The 17,194-nt window shown below is 38.3% G+C and overlaps 1 protein-coding gene across 2 annotated transcripts in view; it reads left to right on the top strand.

The window, feature by feature from the left end:
- tgfbrap1 (transforming growth factor, beta receptor associated protein 1) overlaps positions 1-12,396 on the top strand; it is a 61,747-nt gene extending 49,351 nt beyond the window's left edge. For both annotated transcript variants that reach the window (XM_043691747.2, XM_087988125.1), the window contains exons 8-12: positions 1,489-1,632; positions 3,122-3,265; positions 4,429-4,588; positions 5,521-5,954; positions 8,185-12,396. In XM_043691747.2, the coding sequence (XP_043547682.2) occupies positions 1,489-1,632; positions 3,122-3,265; positions 4,429-4,588; positions 5,521-5,954; positions 8,185-8,373 (1,071 nt within the window). In that variant the 3' untranslated portion in view covers positions 8,374-12,396. The remainder of the gene's footprint in view (positions 1-1,488; positions 1,633-3,121; positions 3,266-4,428; positions 4,589-5,520; positions 5,955-8,184) is intronic.
- The last annotated feature ends 4,798 nt before the right edge of the window (positions 12,397-17,194 follow it).

Below are 17,194 nucleotides of genomic sequence, written 5' to 3'. Positions count from 1 at the left end.
GGGAGGAAACTGGAGAACCCGGAGGAAACCCACACAGACACGAGAAGAATGTGCAAACTCCACACAGACAGTCACCCGAGGCTGGAATCGAACCTGGGACCCTGGCAGCAGTGCTACCACTATGCCACTGATGCATAGTAAAAGAATGAACCTGCTAGCTTAATGTTTACACTTAGTAGAAATTAAATACATTCATATGCAGGGACCGCCTTCTCTGCAAATAAAAGAAATATATAAATGTAGGATAACATGGTAAGGCACAGTCAACACATAAATGTGGGTCAACCTTCGGTGGGTTCGTGTGGACTTGTTGGGCCAAAGGGCATGCTTATACACTATCGGGATTCTATGTTCAAGCCTTGCATGTTATTTGAATTGCCAGGAAATTGTCAACCAATCAGCATCCATTTCCCCTTGTTAAATTGTTTCAATTGGTTGAATTTTGGCATTCAATCATAAATTATATTTATTAAAATCCTAGGGATAATGAGCAAACATTTTGTTTGAGCAAAGAATGTTGAACAGAGACATTACAAATCGCAAACAAAATCAGAAAATGTCAGACATTTGTTAGGCAAAGAAGTTAACTTTGTAACGAATTAAGTCACACAACACAGGGTTATGGTCCAACAGGTTTACTTGAAATCACAAACTTTTGGAGCACTGCTCCTTTGTTAAGTGGAGTAATTTCTGGTATTATGTGACTTCTGACTTTGTCCATCCCAGTCCAATACCGACACTTCCATCATCCTTTGTAAAGAATGGCTGTATTGGCATTTGAAGTGTAAGTCCTTTGACAAAACTAGAAATTGCAGCTGCAGAATTTGTAAAAGGAAATCAAGCAAGTGTTGGTGTGGTATTGGCAGGAGAGGGGAATGCTCGTTGAAATGCCACTCCTGAAATCTGTATTGAGCTCAATTGGAGGAGTGAAGAAGGGCAAAAAGCAGAGGTTAAACACCTGTAACTGAATTGACAAATGTGAAAGAGCATGAGCCATAGTTGTGAACAGCACAAGAGTTTGGCAAGGTAACCACCTAGTTTGTTCTGTTTAAGTTACATTAAAGAAATTTGAGGTGTTTAAGATTAAGGGACTTTATTCCTCCCATTTACTTTAACAACTTCAACCATTTGACCATTAGTTAACTACAGGACATTAATGGTTTTCAATGCTGTTAGACTCTGTCCTCTTAGATGCTGCAATATTGTTCAGCACCAGTGGTCTTTTTAAGAGTGGAGCTGACATGGCACTTTAGTACATTTATGTGTTGACTGTGCCCATGGTAAAGACTTTTCAGTTTATAACCTAACACCTTGCTTTATTTGGACAACACTATGTTTGCTAGAATATGGGTTGCAGACTTCATTGCCTTAACTACGTTTCTATTTCAAAACTCTCTCAATCTCTTACACTTGATATTTATTAGATATTTCTGATCATTTGGGGCACTTATACAAAAATTGTTGTTTTTTGCTTTTTGTTTCTAATAGTTATGGGTGAAGATAGTTGAAGGACAGCTCCAGGATACAACCCGTTCAGATCTTTTTGAGTATATTGTGGATTTTCTCAGTTTCTGCTCTAACCATGAACTGGTATGGAAGTATGCAGACTGGGCCTTGCAGAAAAATGAAGAGGTTTGTTGTTTTGTCTCGTGGATGCAGTGCTACATGTGTTGTCTTAAATGTTCATTATTACTATTTGGCAATTTGGCCTCATCTGGAAATTTCTTTGTAGAATGTATAAAGCACAGGCACCTCATAATCGTTAACGAGCACAACTTTATTTTGATAGTAACATGGGAAATTATTTTCCAGATAAAATGCTGTTGATTTCTGAATTACTTTTATTTGACAATATTCAGTTATATTTATTCATTGTAATTATGAGCATCAATAGTCTATTAAACAAAATGGTGGAGGTTAGTTTGGCTGCAGGGTATAGAGACTGAAAAGATTTTTAAAAATTGTTTATAAACTGAAAAATTGTTTTGATCTCATGAATCTGTTTTATACAGGTTTTTAAAAATAAAAATCACTTTTGATGAATTAAAGCATTTATCATGAAGTACCAACCAGCTTCAGAATTGGTGCTGAATAGATCTATGAAAATGTTTCCTTTTTAAAAAAAAACTCCTTTAGCTGAACAAATTGCCGATTAGTATATACCTGAGCTAGATAGACAAGCAGTGGGGTATGGAACCTGCGACTATCAATGAAGGCTGTTCCTAAATTTTCTTTAGCCAAATACATTGGGCTTGATGAGGAGAGATAGAAGGCTTCCTTATTCCCTGCAAACACATCTGTCAAGTAATTTTAGGCTTGTATTTATTTTGTGTAATTGAGAAATTCCCAAGCTTGTGTCTTGTGATAAATCAGTTATTGTCGAAGAATTACAAATAGAGATCACACAGATCTTGTGAAATTGAGGAATACTGATTTATTTCTCATGATATCCTGGGGAAGAGAAATTGACGGGACTGGTACAGAACAGACACTCTGCATATTAAGTCAAGGATTCTCTTCTCTGAGCTGCAAATACAGACAGTTTTTATAGTGTTACAGTAGTGTAATGTTAATTACAAAACAATATGAATTAAAGTACATTCAATGGAAAACAGTCGGTTGTCTGGTAGTAACAATCAGGTAATAATTGTGACAGGAGGTTCCGTTCCTCTGCTAGAGCAGGTGCTAATGTCCAGTATCCTCATTTCAATGGGTCTGCAGGGTGGTGTGCATTCTTGTCATGTATCTGGGTGCAGCTCAGTCTAGGTAAGCTTTGTAGAGTTTCAGCACCTGAGGAGACTGGGGATGCCGTTGGGGCTGCAGGAGCAGTGATACTATTGAGGTGGAAAATCTGTTATCACATCATCTAAGGAGTGTATTCCTTCAGTCTGGAAGCTGTTTAGGTAATGTCTTGTTTTGCTGTTTAGTTCCTGAGCTGGTTGTGGTCAAATTGAGGTGCAATGCGTATGCTCTGTTTAGCTAAGAACATACATAGTTTCTGTGAACAAGTAATGGACAGGCAGAGTGGTTTATCTTTCTCCCATAGTTGTAAAATGTTCAGGCTGAAGTAAATTGGAAATCCCTACAGTGATATACCTAACATTTTGCTGTTCTGATGTAGGTTGGTGTACAAATTTTCACAAGGCGACCTTTAGATGAAAACCAGACAAATATGAATCCAGATGACATTGTCAACTACCTTCACAAGTATAAGAAAGCTGTTGTCATGTACTTGGAACACTTGGTATTTGATAGAAATATTCAGGTGAGCTTTCAGCAAACCTTGTAATTTGAACTTACAGCTTGGAAATTGAAAAATATTGCAATGCATAAATGTGGGTCTTAAATGTTCTTTCTGTGGGAAAAACCTAGATTTCACAAAACACTTGTAACTGTGTTTGTACTGGAGCCTTTAAACTATGCAAACACTCAATACAATGCTGAATAGTACAGTTAGCCTATGCCATATTGAGCAGTCATCACTACTGAAATAACTTTTAGTGGAGTACATTTCTTTAGAAACTTAACATTTGAAATTACCTTTTTAACGTAGCTAACTAAAAATAAATTTTCAGAAGCGAAAGACCACTTGACTCTGCTTAGCTCATGCATCATGAAAGGTCATAGTCTCAAGCTCTTACCTCCCTGCATCTCACCACAGCAGCCAACTATTAAAACACTTAAATGGATCGCCTTCATTATTCCACCCTGTAAAAACATTTATAACATTAATTTGAAGTACAACAAATCGACACCTATAGTACCAGGCGTGTGCCGGTTGACCAAATATTTTGGTTGGTCAAGAGGTCCACGTAATCTAAGTAAAAACACACTCTAAGTAATAGAAACTTAATGCAGGGGATACATACATTGCTGTTATACTTATAGCATAAATCACTTTAATAATACAACCTTGCCATAAGTAAAACTTACCAGCAGAGAGTTGCCTTACTTGCACCCTCGACTGACTACTGATATCGCGATAATACATTAAACCTCCAGTATGTGAGATATGTAACTTTTGTTGGTTTTTTGAGGTGCCAGTTAAAATAAAGCTTGCTGTATTCCATTCAGTAGTTTGAATTGGAGTCCTTGTGTCCTTTTTGTTTTTTGTTTGAAGTTGTTGTAGAACCAATTGATTAAACTATCTATTCAATCACTTATATATTTTTGTTTCATTCATATTGTATTTCCAGAGATGTCTCTTTGTATTAAATAGCCATTCTTGGTTGCCATGGCTGCAGTTCAAGTTGTCTAAAGCTGGTTTGATAAGCATATAAGAACGTATAGGATCAGAAAAGACTGTGTTCTATCTAGCTAATTGATAGTTCTCAAGCCCTTTATCCAGTTTCTGTTAAATCTTTATTCCCTGTTTTTTTTATTTTTAATCATTGGATTGAACTATCCTTGATTTATTTGCATCTACAGAAGGAAAAGTACCACACTCATTTGGCTGTTCTGTACTTGGATAAAGTTCTAGAATTGCATCCCCAGTCAGGTAGCATTTCAGAAGAACTAATTTCAGCTCGTCGCAGTCTCAAGAACCTGCTTCAACACTCTAATCTCTATAGAGTTCATCTTTTGCTAGGTAAATCTTGCCATCATATTGTCATAAATTTAATACCTGAAAGCAGTGCAAAGTAAAATCTATAATATTTAAGCTTACATTATTCACTTGAAAATGAATATATGTTCATATCCTGTGTATTCATTACGTAAAAAGGAGAAAAATGGCTTTGTCCATCCTTGTTTATTCCATTGTAAGTCTAGCTTTATCTCAGTATGTTGGCATAAGCCCTTCCTTGATTTTCAAACCAAAGATGCAATTTGTTTTGGTTTTGCTTGCCTTCAGTGGTGAGCTGTTCTGTTGATAGTTAACTGATGCTTATGCTGAAAGGCCAGCAAGTAACTCTATATTGGTTGATATAGACTGACATAAAGTTTCTTTTGTGAGTTAAATTCTCTGGGAATGTGGGATCAAATCCTACCAGTGTGATAGAACTTAAATGTAATAAATCTGAAATTAAAAGCTAGTCTTTGTAATGGTGACTGTGAAAGAATCATTCGATTGTTGTAAAAACCCATCTGGTTCACAAATGTTCTGTAGAGAAGGAAATTTGCCAACCTTATCTGGTCTTGACACATGTGACTGCTGACCCACAGCAGCATAGTTGTTGTAAGTTCTGCTGTGGAAGTTCTGGCATGATTGTCCCTAAAATAGTCTAGCAAAACATTGGGGATGGGCAATACCCACATCCCATGAAAAGAATAAACTTAAAATAGAAAATTCTTGAATAAGAGAAACCTCTGCACACTGTGGTCTCATCTATTGGATTTTTATGAGGCTACTGCCAGCAGTAAAGTATTTTATTGCAAAGTGTGTGTATCTGGCTTGTAGGCATCTCTATGTATTCATAGTGGTTGAAAAATTGCTTTACACTTTGCCACTATAAAGGCAGAAACTAGTGTTTATCTTCTAATGAAGAGATTAATATTTATTATCCCCTTTGCCTCCCACAGGTAAAATTAAAGATACTGATCTCTATATGGAATGTGCAATATTACATGGAAAACTGGAAGAACATGAGAAAGCTCTTGAAATACTAGTTCACAAGTTAAAGGATTTCCAAGCAGCTGAGGACTACTGTTTGTGGAATTCTGACGGAAAAGATTCTACATGTCGGCAGAGGCTCTTTCACATGTTGTTAGCACTTTACCTGCAGCCAGGTGTCACCAGCGATGTGTTAGCAATGGCTGGTGTGGACCTTCTAAATAACTACGCTGTTGAATTTGATGCAGTTCGAGTTTTACAGCAGGTCCCTGATAATTGGTCAATTCAACTGCTTTCACCATTCCTAACCAGGGCAATAAGAGGGAGCTTTCATTCGAAGTGCACAGCAGAACTTACATCAGGCTTGGCAAGATCTGAAAACTTAAATTATAAATATGCAAAGGTGGGTAGCTTTTTGTAGAATGAAGCCGTACACTTAAATTTCATTTGTTTTCAATTTTCCATATTAAATTAGATTAAATTCCCTACAGTATGGAAACAGGCCCTTCAGCCCAACAAGTCCACACCGATCCTCAAAGAGTAACCCACCCAGACCCATTCCCTTACCATATATTTACCCCTGACTAATGCACCTAACACTACGGGCAATTTAGTATGACCAATACACCTAACCTCCACATCTTTGGATTGTGGGAAGAAACAGGAGCACCTGGAGGAAACCCACGCAGACATGAGGAGAACGTGCAAACTCCACACAGACAGTCGCCATAGGTGGGACTCAAACCTGCGTCCTTTGGTGCTGTGAGGCAGCAGTGCTAACCACTGAGCCATCGTGACGCCCTATATTAGATTAAGTTTAAAAAACAATTGAGCATTACAAGTAGAGCTATTCTAAATTTGTATTTACATTTCTATATTAAGATAATAACTAAAAACTTTAATATCTGCTGGTTATGTATAAATATTCATCTTTATCTTATGCTCTTCCATAGTGATTAGGATTTAATGTAATTGAGAATTTCAGTAACATTCTATTTGTAAGGCAATGTTTTGTAGATGTTCCCAAAGAGCTTAGTTTAATCTTGCCAAACTCCTTCCTTTTTTGCTGACCCTTTCAACCACTGCCTGACTGGATTCTGCCAGCAGATCAGTAATTACAAGTCCTCTGCACATTTTTGAACAGTGACCAACCACTTGCAAGAAAAAGTTTTGTCATTCCCCATCTTTTAAAGTTGATGATTGCATTGACAGGAGCTTGGCCTATGGATCACAACAACTTTCCTTATTAAACTCTACCCTCATGGATTACTTTCCAACATCTCTTTTATTCAAGCCACTACCATGGTTTCATGTCTAATCCTATCACTTAATGGGTTCATTTTGGGTAGCACATATGACAAGTAGCAAATGACTGGATCAGAATTCTGCTTTCAATTATTTGCAAATCTATACAAGTGACTTGAATGAAGGGATTAAATGTCCGGTTCGTAAACTTGCTGATGATACAAAGGTAGGTAGGAAAGTAAGGTGTGAAGAGGACATAGTCACCCTAAAAGGGATATAGATATGTTTTAAATGTATGGGCAAATATTTGGCAGATAGAGTATTATGTGGGAAAGTGAACTTGTCCACTAGCAATAAGAATAAAAAAAAGCAACATATTGTTTAAATGGACAGAGATTGCACAAGTTTAAGGCATAGAGGAGATGAGTATCTTAATGTATGAATTGCTGAAGGTTAGTATGTAGGTGCTACAAGTCATTCGGAAGGCTGGTATAAAAAGTATACAATTTTAGTCTTTTTTTTAAAAGAAGTTAACTTGAAACAGTTCAGAAAAGATCCACTTGACTGATAATGGCACAGGAGTTTTACCCTCTGAAGGTTTTTCAGCTGGGCCTGTATAATTAGAGTTTTGATGGATAAGAGATTAGTCAAAATAAATTGTCCAAAGGTGTACTTTTAGTCAGTGACCAATTCTTTATGCCCCATCACAATGTCTTGTCCATCTTGGGTTCTGAGAGAAATCTGATTAGTCATTGAGGATGCAATGTTGAAACTGTTCAAAATAAATTTGTCTCATTAAGTTGAAGAATTAACAACATTCACTGTATAAGTGCAACATTAGATTGTTAATCAAGTATCCACACTCTCTGTCTGTCTCTCTGGGCACCAGTCTTATCTTGACTTTACCTCTGCATGGAGTATACATTAGGCATTAAGAAATTTCTCACTATGTTCCCAAGATAAATTTTCACTGGGAGCAAAGTATTAAATGCTGTCTGTTAAAGAACTACCTCTGGCTTCACCTTTTATGTTGCAAAAATATGTTTTTATTCTTTTTCTGTCAGCCACAAGATAGATATATAAACCAGGTGGTGAGTCGAGGAGCTTTTATCAAGGGTTAAGTCGAAACTTCCAAATGGCAGGACCCAAAAAGTCATGTTTCAAAATTCAGGATATGATTGACAAAGATCATGTCCCACTATACTTGTTTTGTACAGTACAATATAAAAAGTTTTTTTTTCTGTCAGTTATAACTTATGCAAGGTGTCTTGCAATATTCTGTATCATTAGGTTGGTAAATATCTATTTAATGCAAGTTTTTAAGATCTTAAACCAAGGTGAACTCAAAAATAGTCCCGTGTTTTTGCTTTCTACTCCACACTATTCAGGTAAAATCAAGAGGAAACATTATTACACTTTCAGATAAAAAAGTCTGCCAAATATGCCAGGGTTTTTTCACAGAACCAGTCTTTGTGCGATATCCAGACGGCCGTCTTGCTCATATCCAGTGTGCTACAAAATACCAGAGCCTGCCTGCTACTGATCAGAACTTTGCCAGTCGCAGAAATCAGTCATGAAATAGTGGCCTTGACATGGTGGGTTCGTCACTTGAAAGATTATCTTGTTGAAGATCACTATAGGGAAGAGGAGTATGCTGCTAATCAAGAAAGAAGAAGAAAAAGAAACCAGTTTGCATCATCTAGAACTTTCCAGTAGGTAGCAGTGATTTACAAAGTAAATGCAGCCAAGCATTACCGGAACTTCTAAAATTCTCCATCACTAAGGATGATGCTATTTGCTGTAGTTTGCAACATGCAGAAAACACTGTCCGAAAACCTGGCCCTGCTTATTGACAAAGACCGTTGTTCTGTACTGGACGATTTGGGAATGTTGTCCAGTGAATGTGCAAGTATCATACTTTATCCCTTGAACATTTGCCTTCCATTGTATATGTATAGGCTGTTCCTGCTGCTCTGAGAAAAACTCAGAGTCTTGGATCATCTGAGCATCTGTAATAGACTTTGGTCCGATAATTCTGAATAACTTTTAGGTATGAGCAATGGATTTGTCTCTCACTTGGGCCAGTATGTATATATTTCAAAATCTGACAGTTCGTTGACATGCTAATGGATGATGTCCTATGTGTATCTATGACTTGGACCTAACCAGCTGTTTTACGTAATGAATTTATAAGCACTATACTTTCCTTCAGATTTGAGATGGATATGACTTTTCCACCAGTGATAATGGATTACAGGCTGTCAGTGAGTGCTGGTGAGGGAAGGGGAACAGAAAGGATCCAAGAGAGCAAATTAATGTCTGGTCTCTGATATGCCAAGTTTGTGAATCTGTATATTCATGACGTATGCATGAAATTTCCACAAAATTTTAAAGGGAAAGAATTGGGAGGTTAGACTAAGAAGCTGATTGAATAGATTTTAATTTCAGTAATTCTATTGAATTTGGCAAGAATGTTTTGGCTACTTTAAGAATACTGGTTTATCTAAACGATCTTGAAACATAAAAGCAATTTTCATGAAGCAAAATGTTTGACTTTCAAATCTATGAAAATGAGAATAAATATCCACTTTCATCCTGTTAAGTATCTGTTTAATCCACAATCATATATTTATCAATGTTACTGTTCATTTGTTAACATGCTGTAACTCAATTAGCTCTTAACACTGCGTTTTGTTTAAGTAATATTCCATCTTCAACTAATAATGCTTTTATAGAAAGCATTTAATTTACAAATCTTGTTTATAAAGAAAGCTTTCATCCAGGTCACATGGAACCTTTTCTGATTGATCTGTATCACTATTTGCAGAAGATGTTTTAAAAATATTGAGTGAAAGATATGTTCAGGTTTCATTTTGCCCTGGTCATGTCTTTTTGAACTGTTTGAAAATGTGTCTTGAACATCTTGCTTACCAATCTATAAAAATTAGATCAATATTTGCACTTTATTTATGGTATTTCTTCCATATCAAATCTTCATTAACACCTCTGATTTCAATTGAAGTTTCTTTGATATCTTTGACACTTTAAAAGGTAATATCAGTGGTGACTTACAATTCTTTACTATCTTGAGGACACTTCCTAAAGTATGATGTAAATTGTTTCTACCAAAGTGCACATTTTTACAATTTGTGAATTGTATCAGATTTTAAAAAGAAAACAAAATCATTTGCTTCAAATAGCAAGTAACTGTGTTTGAAGATTTTAATAAATTTAAACAATGTTGTTAAATGTGGAAAACTGAACCAAAATGCATGTTTACTATTGAATCACAGATGTCCATTTACTGTTTCTGTGATTTGGTAGTTGTGTGCACCAAACCACCATCTCCCAGACCATCCATAACCTCATCACCTCAGGGGATCTCCCATCTACTGCTTCCAACCTCATAGTCCCACAACCCCGCACCGCCCGTTTCTATCTCCTGCCCAAAATCCACAAACCTGACTGACCCGGCCGACCCATTGTCTCAGCCTGCTCCTGCCCCACCGAACTCACTTCGGCATATCTTGACACGGTCCTGTCCCCCTTAGTCCAAGAACTCCCCACCTACGTTCGGGACACCACCCACGCCCTCCACCTCCTCCATGATTTTTGCTTCCCCGGCCCCCAACGCCTTATCTTCACCATGGACATCCAGTCCCTATACACCTCCATCCCCCATCACGAAGGCCTCAAACCCCTCCGCTTCTTCCTTTCCCGCCAAACCAACCAGTACCCTTCCACTGACACCCTCCTTTGACTGACTGAACTGGTCCTCACTCTGAACAACTTCTCTTTCCAATCCTCCCACTTCCTCCAAACGAAAGGAGTAGCCATGGGCACCCACATAGGCCCCAGCTATGCCTGCCTCTTCATTGGATATGTGGAACAGTCAATCTTCCGCAACTACACTGGCACCACGCACCACCTTTTCCTCCGCTACATCAATGACTGTATCGGCGCTACCTCGTGCTCCCACGAGGAGGTTGAACAGTTCATCCACTTTACTAACACCTTCCACCCCGACCTCAAATTTACCTGGACCGTCTCAAACTCCTCCTTCCCCTTCCTAGACACCTCCATTTCTATCTCTGACGACGACTCAACATGGACGTTTACTATGAACTGACTGACTCCCACAGCTACCTAGATTACACCTCCTCCCACCCTGCCCCCTGTAAAAACGCTATCCCATATTCCCAATTTCTTCGTCTCTGCGCATCTGCTCCCAGGAGGACCAATTCCAATACCGATCAACCCAGATGGCCTCCTTCTTCAAAGACCGCAATTTTCCCTCAGACGTGGTTGACGATGCTCTCCACCGCATCTCCTCCACTTCCCGCTCCTTTGCCCTTGAACCCCGCCCTCCAATCGCCACCAGGATACAACCCACTGGTCCTCGCCTACCACCCCACCAATCTCCAGATACATCGTATCATCCTTCGTCATTTCCGCCACCTCCAAACAGACCCCACCACCAAGGATATATTTCCCTCCCCACCCCTATCAGCGTTCTGGAAAGACCACTCCCTCTGCAACTCCCTTGTCAGATCCACACCCCCACCAACCCAACCTCCACTCCCAGCACCTTCCCCTGCAACCGCAAGAAATGCAAAATTGCGCCCACACCTGCCCCCTCACTTCCATCCAAGGCCCCAAGGGATCCTTCCATATCCGTCAGAAATTCACCTGCACCTCCACGCACATTATTTACTGCATCTACTGCACCCGATGTGGCGTCCTATACGTTGGGGAGACAGGCCGCCTACTTGCGGAACGTTTCAGAGAACACCTCTGGGACACCCGCAACAACCAATCCAACTGCCCCGTGGCTGAACACTTTAACTCCCCCTCCCACTCCGCCAAGGACATGCAGGTCCTTGGCCTCCTCCATCGCCAGACCATGGCAATACGACACCTGGAGGAAGAGTGCCTCATCTTCCGCCTAGGAACCCTCCAACCATAAGGGATGAAAGCAGATTTCTCCAACTTTCTCATTTCCCCTCCCCCCACCTTTTCTCAGCCCCAACCCTCAGACTCAGCACCGCCTTCTTGACCTGCAATCTTCTTCCCGACCTCTCCGCCCCCCCACCCCCTCTCTGGCCTATCACCCTCACCTTAACCTCCTTCCACCTATCGTATTCCCAATGCCCCTCCCCCAAGTCCCTCCTCCCTACCTTTTATCTTAGCCTGCTTGGCACACCCCCCCTCATTCCTGAAGAAAGGCTTATTCTCTTGTTCCTTTGATGCTGCCTGACCTGCTGCGCTTTTCCAGCAACACATTTTTAAGCTCTGATCTCCAGCATCTGCAGTCCTCACTTTCTCCTAAGTTGTGTGCATATGCAATAGTGTTGGCAGCAGAAATGTATTCAGGTATACTGCATTGTGATCTAGACATTATTTTCTCCGTGTGCTCATATTAGCCTGGTGATATCCAAGTGGAAATGTTTTAACTGCTGCAAATTGCCTAATACAGTGAAGTAATTTCTACTTGTATCTAACTGCTCTGCTATCAAACTTTGCACTGTAAATATTTGGTGACATACTTAATTGTATAAATGTACAGATGGTAATTTTAATAAATTCTTTCATTGGGAAAATTGAATGCATGAGAATCTTAAACTTTAAGGCATTAGATGACCCGGGCATGATGTTGGTTAGGATACTGGTTGCAGAGTTTTGAATGAGCTTAGGTTAATAGACGTCACCAGAGTGTCAAGAAAATCTAATCCTGATCAGTGCTTAAAAATTAAGTTCTACAGTATAATGTGCACTGCTATTACTGTACAGTGTATACAATGTATTCATTTGAGCAGTAAGTCATTGATTCCAAGATTTTTATTGTTTGTATGTTCTGATCTTAATAGTATATGCAGACCTGCTAGGCATTCCCTAATGCAGGTAAGGATGAGTTATGATTGTTTGGACTGCCAAGTCATTCTAACTTGCCTTGTGTCCTAAGATGCTTGTATACTTTTGCTGTTCAAAGGAAACATGACGACTACTTGAAGTTGCTTCTAGTTTAATTAAGTACATACAATATTGCAAACAGAAGTATCCAGAAGTTTAACAATTTGAAGTGTTTTTGAGGTAATTGCCCTTGAACTGCTACAGTTGATCACTAATTATGTTAATTCCATCAGAGTTTTTCCTTGTATTGTGAACACAATGTAAGGAATACAAACAGCGCTGCTATTTAGGTTGGCCACTGATCAATTGGCACATGCGCAATTGCATTTGTGTTGCCATGCCATTAATACATCAACAGCTTTTACACTTTCAAAAAGTCAAATACCACAGTGGTCTTTGCTAAATTAAGGTCATTGTCTGATAATAGGTGAGATGTGGCATGGGCAGCTCAAGACTAACATCATAACTAATGAAACAACTATCATGAGTAGTCACTCTGAGATCCTCAAATTAACATTCAAGTTGGAACTTTTTTGTCAAAGACTGCTATTGATTAGCTTGTCCATAACTTGCAGGTTTTTAAAAAAAACTTTAATTGCAAATTCTATAATGAAGACATCAGGAATGAATAGTTATTATTGTTGACTGGATTTGTTATATAATGGAAGATATTGTAATTAATTGTACAGCAAAAATAGGCTTTGGTGCTTTGTTTGACAAATGGAGCTTTGCTGTTGAATTGAGTTTAAAAGAAATGCTCTGATTTTGCTCATGCACACATGGTACTCCATCTACCAGTGAGGCTGGCCTCAACCTCAGTCTTTTCATTCTAAAGAACATTAGTCCTGTACCAGATTTTGTTGAACTTTACTCAGTAGTTTTGTGATATGTTGTTCAGACTAACTGAAATTCTGAAGAGGAAACAAGAAAAGGTTGATACATGAGAACATAAATGTACTCGAGTCTTAACAAAGTGAAGATATCTAATGAATCAATGGACTTTTTTGGGGGGGAAGGGAGGGAGGAGGTGTGATAGCCTATTGGTATTATGACTAGACTGTTAATCCAGAAACCTAGGTCATGCTCTGGGGACCCAGATTCAAATCCTACCATGGCAGATGGAATTTAAAGTCTTTTTTTTTAAAAAAAATGCGGAATTGAGTCTAATCATGACCACATCCATTGTCAATTGTCAGAAAAATCCATCTGGTTCACTAACATCTCTTAGGGAAAGAAACTGCTTTTCTTATCTGCTCTGGCCTACATGAGACCTAATATTGACTCTGAACTGTCCACTGGCAGTTAGTGAAGGGCAATAAATGCTGACCTCGCTAGTGATGCTCTCACACCTTGAATGAATTTTTTTAAAAGAAGAGAATACTCCCTTTAGACATTTGGCAGTCCAGGACAGTACTAGTTGTGTCATGTTAGTGATTAATTAAAATGTCTCTCTGGAAGCTGGTATATCTGTTTTATTAAACCAACACCGGTCCATGAACACATTTTTCTCACACCGTGGGAGGTACGAAGGTCAAAACAACTGCAACAATATGCTAAAGTCTCAATGTATTCTGGCTAGAGTGTTGAAGACTGTACAAGAGCTGATTTGTTTCAAATCAGCTACAAGCCTGAGATGGACAGATAGTTTTCTAAATTTGACCTCTGATTGATTATAAAATGACCAATGTCTGCTTCCAGCAGGGGCTGGATAACACCTGGATTTGGGAATGATAAGTACCAGGTAAAACTCCTAACCATGTACACTAAGTAATAACCATCTCAATGCAGTAGCTTAGTTTTCTACAAATCCTCAATTGCATGACCATTCCTGAGCATGCCACTGTCTATATTTCAAATGAATAATCATTGACCAGAAGCTTATGAGCCTATTGTATGTGGCTGTAAGAATAGGACAGATGATGGGTATTTTACAATGAATGATATCTATCAATTCTCTACAAAGTTCAAGCCAGAAGTTCCTTGGAATATGCACTTCAGCTGCATCCAATGAGTCTAGTAACAAAAGACAAGACAGTCAACGTTGTTCATAATGGAGCCGTTTATACATGTGGTGTTCAAGGTCTACCCACTCACTCTTCTCACTGCAGCTTTACCCTCTAAATTATCACATGCACTATGGCAGCTATCAGTGTAATCTGTAGAATATACCCAAGTAACTTGTCTGCAATGAAACAAAACCAGGACAATATTGTAGCAATCATGACAACATCTTACAATTAGAGGTTATCTTGCCATGAAAATTGCTATGGTTCAATAAGAAAGCCTCTCTGGGGACAAAATTAATATTGCACAGTAAATGTCACTTTTATTTTATTTCTTTTTCACCCGTGCCCCCCCCCCCCAAAAAAAAATACAATGTTTAGGAATCTTATCTGGCCATAACACAGTTCTATCTGAAGGTTAAAAGACCTGGCTTTAACTGTAGAATTGAGAATTTTGAGAAGAGTTTAATATTTAATGTATCTTTCAACAGCAGAAGATAATTATTCAGTTGCTTATTGAAGTTGCAAATACAACAAAAACATCTTAAGGAGAGCATTCAGTATTTTAACATTAATGCCATAAATTAAATATCCTATCCCATAAGTGCAGTATAAACCTTGTTTAACAACTTTATGGATCATAAAAACATACTTAACATTTAGTACATTTGCTACTGTTGTAAATATTAACAAGCTGCATATTTTTCAAATTCATGGAGTAAATAAATATTTCTTCAAACAAATCAATAAATCTGCCAATGCCTTTTAGTTGGTGAGAGGCTAGTACAATAATTCTATTACCTTGCAAATCACCTCAGATGACACTTGTTTTTAAGGAATTTTTAGTGGATGGTGTGAGGACCTTTGACTTGAAGGCAATACAGCCAGGAAAGTTTGCAATTTCTTATGAAATGTGTTGAATTGTGAATTTCAATGATTGGTAACAATTTTTAAGAATTTGAATCGATAATAGAATCAATTGTAATTTTATTGGATGATATTAGGTCTATCTGACCTGGTGAGACCTGTCCTGACAGTAGTACCAACAAGAAGGAAATTAAGACCTGAAGCCATTTAGTTAGTAAAAACAAAGAAGGTCTACAAGCAAAGGAGCTGTGGTGAAGACACCAGTGTAAACACACACAAAAAAGCCTAAAAGAGTCGTCAGAACAATTGATGCAGATGCTGGAATCTGTTCTGATGACGTGCTGAATATCAGAGGGTCTCACAGTATCCATGGAGAAACCGAGAAAGCTAACATTTCAAGCTCTAATGAAGAGTCATCTAGAGTCAAAATGTTAGCTTGCTGTGTCTCCATGATGCTGTCTGACCTGTTGTGGCATTTGTTGTCTTCAGACTGAGAGTTGGTTGAAAAGGTCAAAAACCTAGAAAGCGGGTGAATATCTTGATACTAAAGATCTGGATATCTTTCCCAGAACTGGCTAAACAGTGAATCACTGTGTTCCTAGTGGGTTGCTTAGAAAGGACCTATGGAAAGCTGCACCATTGTGACTCGAGTCGCAATATTAAAATGATTTTTACCCTGCAGACAATAATTGTAGATGTGAAACTCCCAAATAAAAGCAGCTGTTTGAAACACTGATCAATCCTAACTAAATAAAGAGCATAATGTTGTTGAACTGTGTAGCTTTTTAACTATTTGTTTGGGGAATTATAAATGTTTGTATTTGGGTGTGATGTACCCTTTGTATCATATCAATGAAATTTACATTTTTATTTGAAATGTTATTGTTTACTTAATTTTGGTTCTGATTTGCGTTAAAACTACAACAGTAGAATTTCATTGGTAATATCTTAATTTGGGCATCATCCATTAAATTTGATTAGCGCCACACCACCTCTATGCTGACGTATCTATTCTGGTTTCCACACAGGACTCATAATGCTGTGTACTCTGATTTGATTACACTTTTGAGTAATATGTATCTACTATTATATCTGTAACTTCCTTGAGGGCTTGCAGTAGGTCATGAGCAGACTAATATAAGGAAGAATCCAACTTGACCTCATTCTTGTCAATCTACCTGCTGCAAATGTATTTGTCCTTAACAATATCAATTGGAGAGATTACATATAGTCCTTGTACAGATGAAGTCTCATCCTTGAGCTAAGGATAGATACTATGATATGCTACATTGCCATTGTGCTAAACAAGATAGATTCAGAAAAGCTCAAACCTGTCTGTCCGTGAGGTAAAATGGGCCACAAACAGTAGAATTGTAATCCACCATTATCTTACCTTTTATATCTTGAAATATTCTTTTATATTAGCAATATCATTGACCTTGAGGACCAACTTTGTCTCAATCAGTAGTGTTGACCATATATGAAGCAACACCCACCATACAAAAAAAGTGATGGATCAACTTGCTGAAGCTACAGTGTAGGACTGCAGGCATGCTACACACTGGAAGCATTATTCTATGGACAGATCTAAATAAGTCCAGAATCAAGGAATTGGATC

This window comes from Chiloscyllium plagiosum, unplaced genomic scaffold (genome assembly GCF_037043375.1).
Source record: "Chiloscyllium plagiosum isolate Xiang-an unplaced genomic scaffold, Cpla_swu_hap1 HiC_scaffold_6, whole genome shotgun sequence".
Lineage (NCBI taxonomy): Eukaryota > Metazoa > Chordata > Chondrichthyes > Orectolobiformes > Hemiscylliidae > Chiloscyllium > Chiloscyllium plagiosum.
The sequence above is the reverse complement of the archived record's forward strand: the minus strand, read 5'-3'. Positions and strand labels throughout refer to the sequence as shown.